Here is a 12,011-nt window from a genome sequence, read left to right as displayed (position 1 = left end):
GTGAAGGATTCATCTGGCAATATGAAATAGAAAAATCTAATCTCATTGTAGATAATATTTTTCAGGGACTATTCAAACTCTGTTAGGGATACCATCACAGTAATCTTCTGATATCCACATATCCGCACACTGATTTACTTCTCATGGAATAACAAGCTCTGATTTATCAAGCCATTGATTTAATGCCTTTAAATGAGGTTATGTCCATCTGAAATGCAAATTCAGGTGTCTTCTCCAGAACGATTGGTCTCTAAATAGCAGTTGCCTTCAATTGTACTTGCCACAACCAGTATTAACAAGTTCATTTTGTTGTTTGTTTTTTTTTTCTAAATTTGTATGTGCTCACTGTAAATTTTATATCACACCCATTTTTCTTGTACTCTGTTACGTATTCAGATCTTCATTTTAGAATGTCTGAGACTAGATTTTCCAGCACCAAAAATTTCACAAGTTCATGTTGAGTTGGCTTACCAACATACTTGCCATGGCCTTATAGCAACTTTGTCTTTAAGAGACAATTCAACACCTTGCCACTTGGTTATAAGTTTAGACATGATTTTCAGTGAATAATCAAATATGGCAAACACACTTATTAAATGACCTCATTACAACAATCTTTACTTTCTTACTATACATGTATACAGTTCTTTGCCGAAAAAAAGGAATTTTTGAATAATTTTGAGTAATCGTGATTGCATTGGAATGACTTTTTTATATCAGTAATATGAATCAATACAATTGAATTTAATAGCACATCTATAACTGCTTGTTTATTGCACCTATTGTGCACGTTTCAATTCATAAGTAATCAGCTTTGACATCATTTATGTATTAAATGGCTTCATTTGATAGATCACAGATATGCAAAAATACTTGACTGTTAAACCAGACTTAACACATTGTGCCTTTACTTATCAGTGAGGGGCCCCAAGTGGCCAAGTGGTATAAAGCGCTCACTGTTCCAGATCACTGCAATCTCACCATGTCTGTATGGGTTCGAGTCTCAGGCTCGGCTAATGTGGGTATATGTGCTTCTCATGGGTCAGTGGTTCTTACTGGGGTTTTCCAGGGTTCTTTCTCCAATCTGTTCAAACCAAAATGGTTGGTTTATTGCGATATCCAGTTATGAGAAGGTCCCGTTTCCAGAAGTTTTAGTGTATATAGATATAGTATGTAGATCTATGGATGGATGCATAGTAAAAACTGTTTATGCGGTCATTTCAGTGTAGAATATACCTGTTTAGTCATATGTTTGGAAAATCTGAGGTTCAGGTTTTGTCATCAGTATTGTTAAATAACATGTCCTAAGCATATAGGTGGTTTATTTTGTGGGTGATTCACACTCTGAAGGTAAGGTAAGAGAAGGCAGAAAAGAGTAAATCCTAATACTAATCGACAAGGATCAGTTCAAAGAGTTTTAGATGGAATTGTTCAAGTCAATGAAGGATTTAACTTTTAGATTTCACCTGCTTTAGCATAGATGAGGAATAGGTATCACTTATTTCCAATCATTCAGGGATTTTTTTTTGCTTCATAATTGAGAGTGATTTCCTCTTATGATTTGCATGCCATTTCAAATGATGGCATATATTAAATAAACTATGATTGAACCCAGCAAGATTTAGTAATATGTATATTAATATAGTAATTAATTTCAAGGATGGAAAGAAATTAAAATGTATCTACATATTTGGAAAGGAGTTTTCATGAAATTGCACAATAATGTTCCTTCATATTGTCCACAAAAAGAAAAAAAGATTTGGGCCAGTACTATGATCCTGGTAATCAGGTTGATGAAATTATGTTATATGATTTTTGTTTGCAGAACTTTGCGGAGTCCTTTGCCTACAACACCTGACTTAAGTAATAACACAGCAATCAGGTGAGGAACTGCATATTTCCTTTTGTAATATTTGAATAAATAATTTTTTTGATTTTTCTCAAGTTTTTTTATGCGTCCACAGCAATAGCAGAAGGGGGCATATTTTTTTTTATTGTTGTATATTCATTTGTCTTTGCCTGCCTGCATGTCTGCATATCCATCCTGAATCCATTTTAGTACACTAGCACAAAACCATTAAACATAAAGTTGTGAAATTATATACACTTCATAATGGTACTGTGAAAATGGTTACATTTTCAGGGCATTATAGCAGTTCGTCTTTTTTGTTTACATTTCTATATATTTTTGGATTTTGACTTCTTGCCCTAACAAAACACCACACAAGAAATTTGGTTGTCGTATATTTATTCATATTTAAATGACCTAATTAGATTATCATGCCTCTATTGCAGTTGAAAGTTTTATAATTTTGTTAAAAATATTTTGAACTTAATGTTCTTTTTACATGATGGGGTACTTGTTTTTACAAATATTCATCCCTGGAAGACTGTGTAAGGACTTTTTGGTCCTTTTCACCCATTTGGACTTTCATGATTTAATACTCCAGTTATTTGAAAATTATTAATAATACATGGGCTGCATATTTTGTGACATATTAAGGATGCAGCCAGAAAGAAATAATGTGAAGTTTTGTGTTTTACTATCTTTACTCTTTCTTTCTTTCAAATTTCAGTTTCCTAATTGGATCCTCAGAAAACACACCAACATCCTTTTAGCCCTTCGTTGGGCAGTAAGGACAAATCTGTGTAGTGCCTCTAACTTTACAATAGGAAAATCACACTTGCTTCTTTCCTGCCAGTTCTGTTAAATCTGTGCTTTCAATTAGTGCAGTTTTGGAAATCATCAGTTGAACAATAAGTTCTGTCAACTTACATGTTCTGGTTTTAGTGGCTCAGATGCTATGACACTATGATAATAAATGTGCAGAAAGCAGGAGAACCTGTATAAAACCAACAATTTTGGATGGGCAATCATGTACAGATGTGGGAATGGCATACCTTCCATGGAATGGCATACCTTCCATGTTCCCAACATTGGGTGGGTGGTTGCAATTCAGAAAGTGTGTTTGGAAGTCAGGGAGGGAAGCGACGTTTGCATGAAGAAAAAAAGCAATGTCCAATTGAGAATAAGTTATCTATAGAAAGTGATTGGAATATCAAATCTGAATAAAAGAAAATAATTTTTTTTGTTTCCTTTAAAGCATTGTATACACTTACAAAGAAAAAATACTTGGTAGACTTAGCAATGTCAAATATTATCACCTTACACATACACATATGTGCAAACATTCGTATAATCGCAACCACACTGGCATTAAATAAACTCACCAAGTTTCTGTCTTTAAAATCCATTGGATGATAAAGATAAGTTGAATTAGATGCAGTCTTTGCTGCTCTCATTAGTTCAGTAGAGGTTGTGAAGTTAATGCAAATGCCATCTGTGTTTGGTTTGCATTCATTAGAGTCTGGATGGTACTGTTGTTCAAATATCCTTGCTGGATTCTCTCAGTGAATCCTGGTCACAACCATAACATTAGCATTATCCGAACTTTATCTTATGCAGCCTGACCACGAGATATGCTTGTCTCTGTAGAAAAATGAATGTGCATCACATATGGGACTGAATGTTTCATTGGGAGAAGGGAATGTGGGGACATATGTTTCATTTTATATACAGAGTAAAATCCTACTTTAAAGAAACTTTGTCTCAGTTCACAAACTTTTTCAGTGATGGCTTCAACATTCTCATTCACGGCAGTGATGTGCAACAATGTTTGTTCTTCACCATGTCATTGATCTACCTATAACCCTAAATGAATTGGGTTGTTCCACTTTGTGAACTTTACCTATGCAAATTAGAATAATTCCCCCCCCCCCAACAGCAGTCTTCAAAGTACTTGACACATCACCCTAGCCATTGTTAGCTATGTAAGTAATACGTGAAATAATGATTGTTTTTACCTGACCTACTTGCCTTTTAATTGCCTCTATGACAATTTGCTGTATAAACTACCACAAAGATAGATTTACATGAGCTCTGTATGGAACTTTTTACCATTTATACATGCTACATGTTACAGGCATATAACTCTTAATCAGGTTGTAAGATGTGTGTGTGTGTGTGTGTGTGTGTGTGTGTGTGCAGTATTACAAATCTTCAGCTCTGTTTAAGATTGTGTGTACAACCTTGAAAACTTTTATGGTGGGGGAGTTGCATTGAAAACTCCTTGAATTTTGAACATGTTGGTTTTATCCTTGATATTGTCTTTGAATTTGTATTAAAACTTCTTGAGTTTATCTGAGATGATAAAAATTGGACCATTAAAAGTGAACAAAATATACCATTTTTGAAATTTTTTTCTTACATATTTTCTAAAACTATTGGATAAGTAAAATAAATGTGATAAAATTCGTTAAATGAAATAATACACAATATGGGTAGTTACCAGATGGAACAGTGGCATCCTAATTATCCATAGGTTTGTTTTTCTATGTTTGCAACAATAAACAAATTATCATATAGAGAATGTTCAGTTTCAGTAGAAGCATTCTCTGGGGCTGTATAATTCATGGTTAGAGATATCAAACCTGAAAAAAATTATGGAGATTTTTTAAAAATCACTATTTTTAAATGCACAAATGAAAAATACATCATTTCTTTAAGTAATAACATTAAGCTTGATCATTCACACATTACATTGAAAACTTTCTTAAAATGTCAGCAGAGGCCCCAAATCTTACAGAAAATTTTATTTTTTCAATATGAGAAACACGTCTTGCTTAGCCTGTATCTGCAGTAAAATCTTCCATTCCTGGGTTAGTAAGATGCATGCTGTTAAGATTTACTGCATCACTCGAATCAGCACATCACAGCTGATTTTGGCTTGAGGCATTTTGTCCATTAAAGCTTTTGGCATGGTGTCTACTGTCTGTTACTAAAATTAGTATGTCGTTCTAATAAGGCCTTTTTTATATTTTGCTGTTTTAGTCTTTTGACATTGAAAGTTGAGCCAAAATATGAAAAGGAACATAAATCGCTTTTTAATCCTGAGAGGAAATTATTAGCATGTGTGGTTGCCTTGATTGATAACGGCTTAACGGCTTCCTTGAAGGACTTCTAGCAATACAGAATAGTTTTCAATAGTTCTTAAGGTAATTGCTTAAGTATTTTCTCTAAATATTGTATTAATTGTTAAATTAATTCTTTGTTAAAAGAGAAAAAGAAGAAACAACTTAGAACATTCACAATTAAGATTACATGTATATAGAGGGCTATTGGTACTAGCTTCCATTTATGAGAAAAAAACATGATTACCAATATCTTGCTAGTTATCTTCATTTATTTGACCCTGCAGTATCTGAACCCTCCAATCCATCTGTATTTTCAGTACTTTGATTTTTCTCTTTTCAGTGTCCAATTCAAGGATCCTCAATATGATCCCAGCTTTTTGTTTAAAGCTGTCATTCTGAAAGGAGCTAAGTGAGACGTTTTGACTAGATTCTTTAATGTATATTTTAAATTACATACTTGTGTGTAAGGATGGACGGATGAATGGATACAGTATGTATGTATCAGGGTTCCCACTCTACAGTGAAATTGGGAAAAAGTCATGAGAGATGCTAATCTTTTTACCCAACCATGAAAAGTCCTTGAATTTCGCAAATATTGATGAAAGTTGGGGAAAACCCAGGAATTTTCTATAACCACTTGATGCCTGAAACAATCACTTAAATGAGTCATAACTAAGCTGATCATGAGTTAAATTTATCGAGTTCTAACATGAATATTTCGAGGGTGCAGTATGGATCATTTGGGTGCTTGCAATAAACATATATTCTGAGTCAAACCAAATGCTCAGTGGATTAGATTCGTCTAGTAGACTTTTATTTTCAAAGTCAGCTCGATTTCCGTATCTTTCCTTACATGGAAGGTATGAAAACCCGTCTAGCATCACAAAACGCCAACATGGTGGTGGCAAAAGCGTAGCCACTTACCGGATGGCCTAGCAAACTTTAACATTGTTAGATCGAGTGATACATGCATTAAATATATATGAAAGTTACTTATTTTCTCAGAAATTGTGAATATTAAAATTGTGATGTCTTTAATCTGCTGAAAGACAAGATAAAACTATGGCCTTGATGAAGTGTGACCTGTTACTCACGACTTACATTGCTAGTCAAATGAGTACACAAATCTAACAACCCGCATTTTCAAATGTTGTAGAGAAGAAGAAGAAAAAAATATTAAATGAATGTCGTATACTGGTTGTAATAAAATACAAAAACAAAAGAACATAAAATTTTCCATATTTATTTATTCCAAGAACAACTTCTGGAGTTGTATCACGTGACCACCACGTTGATGTGTACTCTCGTCTTGATAAATCAGACTGGCCAGATTGCTGGTTTTTACAAAACATATCTAACTTTAAATTAATATAATTGAATTTCTCTACAACAAATGGAGTTTGTTGTTGATATCATGTGACTGATGGACTTCTGATGTTGTCGTTTGAGATTTGTGAAGTGACTAGTAATTCAGATGGCGAGTACCATGCCCGGTTTCATCATGCTGTAGTTTCGTCTTTTCTGTCAGCTGATTAAAGACCTAATGATTATAATACTTGCCATTTCTGAGAAAATCATTTTATTATCGATTTCATGCAGGTATAAATTGATATAACATAAGTTTACATTTTCTAGGCCCACTGGTAAGTGACTACCATATGTCGCGAACACACGGTGGTGGCAAGTTCAAAATTTGTTATATGCAATTGTAATGACCCCACACCCCAACCTAAATGTCCAAATATGAAAAATGGGATGGGAATATTTGGAGGAAACCTGGATTAGAAAATGGACTGCTATTCGTTTTAAACCAAATTTGTAGTCCAGATTGTTGAATCTCAGAGCTGAAATGAGAAATCCTCATCCCTTGTATTATATATTAAAAAATGATTTTAGCCCCTGTATCAATACAGGTTTGGGGACTGGTTTAACAAATTACAAGAAGACCAGTTGATTTTACCAAAAATTCAGTCCTTGTTTATACAACAGTTTATAATTTTTAAGGTCTTTTGTCAAAATTTAATACAACCCTTTTGAAAATGTTTTTTAAATGCTGATTTTTAACTAGATTGTCTTAAGGAGATTAGGTTGTTTGAAAAATCTTGTTTGGGATTTTATTGGCACAGGTAAATTCAGGGTTCAACACTCTTCATTACAAGAAAAGATTCTAATTATTTGTGTTTATTGTTTTTTTTAACACTGTAATAGGAAATATTTACTTTCTATAAGATGCATATATATTGATTTAGAATTCTTTGGAATTAAAGGTTTGAAAGGAAACAAAACTAATTTATGTTCATTAAGTTGTTCATCTTAGCAACATAATGCAAGTCAACAAAATAAACTTAGAATTTGTATTTTCTACATTGAAATGACTTTACATGCCAATTTATAGGAATATAATCAAACTTGTTTCTTGTGATACATTTTGTGGTTTTGTACATGATCGTCTTTTCTGGCTTTGATATTTTGGAGAGTCTTGAAAGAGCACCATCTTTAGATTTAAAAAATGCATGTTTTATAATCTAAAATATTCTTTAATTCCATTCAGTAAAGGTCATGTGAACCTTGATAAAATTAATTTCATCCTGGAAATGATCTGGAAATTTATCTTTTGAAAAGTGTGGGAACCATGATGTGAGAGTGTGTGTGTGTGTTTGTATGTGTGTATGTATTGTATGTATGTATGTATGTGTGTGTGTGTATATATATATTATATATGTGTGTGTGTGTCATTTGGTCTATGTATAGTTCCTCTCACTTCTTGCTTTTTTTTAGTGCTTTCTTTAAAATCATATATTTAATTTATTTGTATGATTTTTAAATGTTTCTTTTCATAGGATGCCTCCAAAAACATTAAAACCTGAGGATTTCAATAAAAATAACCCAGGCCAATATTACCGTCCACAAATAGGCTTTACTCCTGGCAGTGGTTACAGAGAAAAAGATATCTCAGCTGGTCTGAGAATGATTAGGTGAGTCTCAGTTGGTCTTAAAAATGAGATCATATGATTGAGAAGTATTGCACAGTCTGAATACATTCTTGCCATATCTGTTTGTAATGACACTAGGTTCCAGTCTGAGCTTGTATGAGAATGAGACAGGATGAAAGTATTGATTCATAAGCTCATTGGTTCCAAGAAAACTGTAAAGAAGGTGGCCACAGGTGAGGTTGGAGGGGGGGGGGCATATAAGAGGGGGACCACTGGATAAAAATATATATATGTAGTCCTACCCATTTATGTCGACATCCTCAGGCTGGAGGAAATATTATCGAAACAGGTGGATGTCAAGATAAATGTTGGGAGGGGGTTTGAAACAAAGATACAAGTTAAATACGTCAGTAATGGGTGACCTGTCGTCAGTGAGTAGCATTTACACTTTGAGAAAACAGACAATGTGAAATGCACTTGTATATTGACAAATTACATTTTGGTTACCTTTTTGTAATAAAATCCACAATAAAATATTGCATTGGTCACATCCTGATATGAAAAACATTCACAATGATATTCAATGTCGGCCTTAGCACATGGTTGCATCGTGTTATTTACATGCTTCAAGTACATATAATTAAATTGGCCTAGATTTTGGTCAGTCTGTTCCCATCTTGTTAAGGCTACCAAGGGGATGGGGCTATTCACAGGGAAATGAAAACCTGTCAACAAGTTGGTTTAAACAGTACATGTATTTAGTTTCAGAAGTCATTGTGAAAAGTACATAAAAGCGAATAAGAGATATGCAGCTGATATGATTAATGAAGGCATAAATTGTATACATTGACACATACTAAATAAAGTTAAAAAGGAAACTTTTACAGCACAATAAATGCAAGAATCGATCAGAGATTTCATTTCTTTTATTTAAGTCGCCGTGAGAGGCCAACTTTATAGGACCAAGCAAAAGCCCGTTTTTTTATCCAACCGCGACATTAAAGCCTGGTGGCAAGATCAACTAATTGTTGAATAAAGTACAGGTCGGAACTGGCCGCTTGCCAACATGAATGATTAGGCATGAAAATTAAGCCTGGTGGCAAGATCAACTAATTGTTGAACAAAGTATGGGTTGGAACTGGCAGCTTGTCGACATAAATGACTAGAAAACAAAGGATTTGTTCAAGCTGGGACCAAGGGCTTCTGTTGACATGTACGTTTACTTTTTTATCTCGACATCAACATAAGCATGACAATTTTGGTAGTAATAGTAGATCAAGGGACCGTGACTTTGCTTTTTTGTCGACATAAGTGGGTAGGACTGTATATTTTGTGTGAGTGTGTGTGTGTGTGTGTGTGTGTATATTTATATATAGAGTGTTAAAATATCAGTCTTTTTTCCCCTCTCCATGCAAATGTTTATGCACTTGAGTTAATAATTTAATCTCTTAAGTAGCTCATTTACATCTTAGACATAATGTGGATTTATTTACTTTCATGGGTGTAATAAAATAACCTCTGGTAGCGTATTTACTATTACCCTTGTCTGTCTATTCATCCGTCATTTGACTGTCTTTTACTCCTTACATTTAAATCAGTTTCAAGCACTGGTGAGACATTTGTGTTCGTGTTAAAACTGACATCTTCATTTCTAAATTAGTAAATATTACTTTTAAAGTTATATTTTCTTCCTATGTGGATAATATTTCATTGTGTCTTGAAATTTTTGTTAGAAATAATGATATCCTTGGAACATTTTACTCATGAGAAATGTTAATTCAGATTGTTTTCCACTATTAGAAATTTTAGGATTTAAGAATAAAGATAGTCTTTTGGTCGTTCAAATATATTAGTGTTAACTTAGATTGTAATGTTGATCTTAGTCTTTAAGGATTTTAGGGTTTTTTTTGGTACTTTGACATTCTATTTTAGATTGCTTTCAAAAACTTCCACCTTTTTACATTTTATCTTGTAGTACTGTTTATATTTATTTGGAAAATGTTGTCTTCCCAAAGGTTTTTCAACTTGTACTTAACATTTTTGGAACATCACTTTTTACAAGCAGTATGTAGCCAGGATCATGCCATTAAACCCCATCCCACCCCAACCACCACCCAACCTTCACACGTGTACTACTGTTCGTGCTCATTTAAGTAAAAATAGCACTGAAAAAATTGTATGGGCAAAATTTGCACGATGGCATTGATTGTGCTGTTGTGCCATAAATGCATACATGAACCCGACAGAAATTAGTATTTCCCTACTTTGTGTGGTTCTGCAGTAACAGCCATACATTACACACAGTCTCTTTTGTTATATTTAACATTGGCACATGTCCCTGGTCCAGAATTTTAATCAGTTGCAGGCTTTGCAGATTTTTATACTTTTTTTCACTTTTTCTTACAAAAACTTTTTAGCCTGATTTAGCAAATAATTTGAAGTAGGAAAATTAAATTTATCATAGATATTGGTTTTGTACCACCGGTTTATCATCCATCCATCCGTCTGTCCATCCATCCATCCATCCATTAATCCATCCATCCATTGAATCAATCCATTCATCCATTGAATCATCCACCGAATCAATCCATCCATCCATCCATTGAATCAATCCAGCCATCCATGTAAGCAAGACTGAATGAAAGCTATTGAGCTAAACCAGACCAAATTTGATATTTGGATACCTTGAGGTGGTCACAACAAGTGATTAGATTGTGGTTACTGTTACCTTATTTTTCAGTTCTTTATACAAATCTTTGAACATATGGAAATAAACTTGTAAGCATGTAACCTGATGAAGATAAATGACAAATGAAATTTGATGAGCTTATTTGTAATCTTATATACATGATCTGATGACAGAGCTTCAGCCTGATATAGGTCTTTTTCTACTTTTCACAGAATTTCAAACTTTTGGGACCTCAACCATTTTTTTATACAAAAAAAAAACACATTTTAGCATGATTATCAAACTGTTTTTCCATTTTTGTTGACATTTAACAAATTTTTGAACTTTTTTGGACATTGATAGTTTTCTTTTGCAATAGCAAGTAAGCAAATCTTTGTAAACAGTATGTGAAGTAGGTGAATGAAATTTGCTAGACTTGTTTGTATTTATGTTGTATAATCAATTAAATTTGATAGGCTTATTTTTATTCATAATAAATAATCAGTGAAATTTGGTAGGCTGATTTTTGTATTCAAACTAAATAACCTGGTTATATTTTCTGGCTATTACAGCAATTTATCTATTTTGTACAAATGTTTTAACCTTTTTTTGCACTGACTTTTCTTTAAAAAAGCTTCGATAGGACAATTTAGCAAAAACCAATTGAAGTAGACAAATGAAATGTGTTGATAAATTTGATTTTAATGTCCATTATACAATTTTTAATATCTTTTGTTTTGTTGTTTTTAGGTTTTTTGTTGTTGAAGTTTTGGGACTGGTGTGGTTTTTCTATGGTAGTTTTGCATACACAAGTCAGGGGTGGGAGCATGAGTCCATGGTTTTGCCTACTTGCTGTCTTCTGTACAGATGTCACATATCCTGAATTTGTAAAGCTGAAACTTTCTGTGTGCTGTTTAAATTGATTTGCCATTTTAAACTTAAGAGAGAAAGACTGTAATCTGGATTTTAAATTGTTGGACTTCCCTTGCACACTTCTAACCAAATTCCATGTTATTATCCTTGCTAGACTTGTCATCCCTGTCATCATGTACCAGTGACTGAAAATGACATTAATTGTTATGGTGAGGATGGAGAAGAAAACAAAATCCCATCCAGTCATTTATAGTTCAGTATCTCATTTTACAAAAGCATTTAATCTGTTTCTTAATCATAATCAGTGGTAAACTGAGATTGTTAAAAGGAAGTTAACATACTTTTAAATTGTTGTATATATTCGCTTTTAAGTTGGATCCATTGCATAGACCCAGATCTGTCATTGCATAATGTACCAGCAGATCTGGGTCTGTGCAGTTTGCTAGGAGTACTCAGCAGAACAAATGACATAGACCCTGATCATTATAAAACAGCAGATCAGGGTCTGTGTTTGTAGTTGGATTTGACTTATATTCATGTTGTATGTAGGATGAATAAAGTAT

The 12,011-nt window shown here is 33.4% G+C and overlaps 1 protein-coding gene across 1 annotated transcript in view; it reads left to right on the top strand.

The window, feature by feature from the left end:
* Window positions 1–12,011, top strand: part of LOC149805257 (5'-3' exoribonuclease 2-like) — a 186,042-nt gene that overhangs the window by 111,131 nt on the left and 62,900 nt on the right. The window contains exons 27-29 of the mRNA XM_089948909.1: window positions 1,826–1,882; window positions 5,315–5,383; window positions 7,815–7,949. Of these exons, the coding sequence (XP_089805035.1) occupies window positions 1,826–1,882; window positions 5,315–5,383; window positions 7,815–7,949 (261 nt within the window). The remainder of the gene's footprint in view (window positions 1–1,825; window positions 1,883–5,314; window positions 5,384–7,814; window positions 7,950–12,011) is intronic.

Source organism: Sinohyriopsis cumingii, chromosome 2, assembly GCF_028554795.1.
Source record: "Sinohyriopsis cumingii isolate HCF-2022 chromosome 2, ASM2855479v2, whole genome shotgun sequence".
Lineage (NCBI taxonomy): Eukaryota > Metazoa > Mollusca > Bivalvia > Unionida > Unionidae > Sinohyriopsis > Sinohyriopsis cumingii.
The sequence above is the reverse complement of the archived record's forward strand: the minus strand, read 5'-3'. Positions and strand labels throughout refer to the sequence as shown.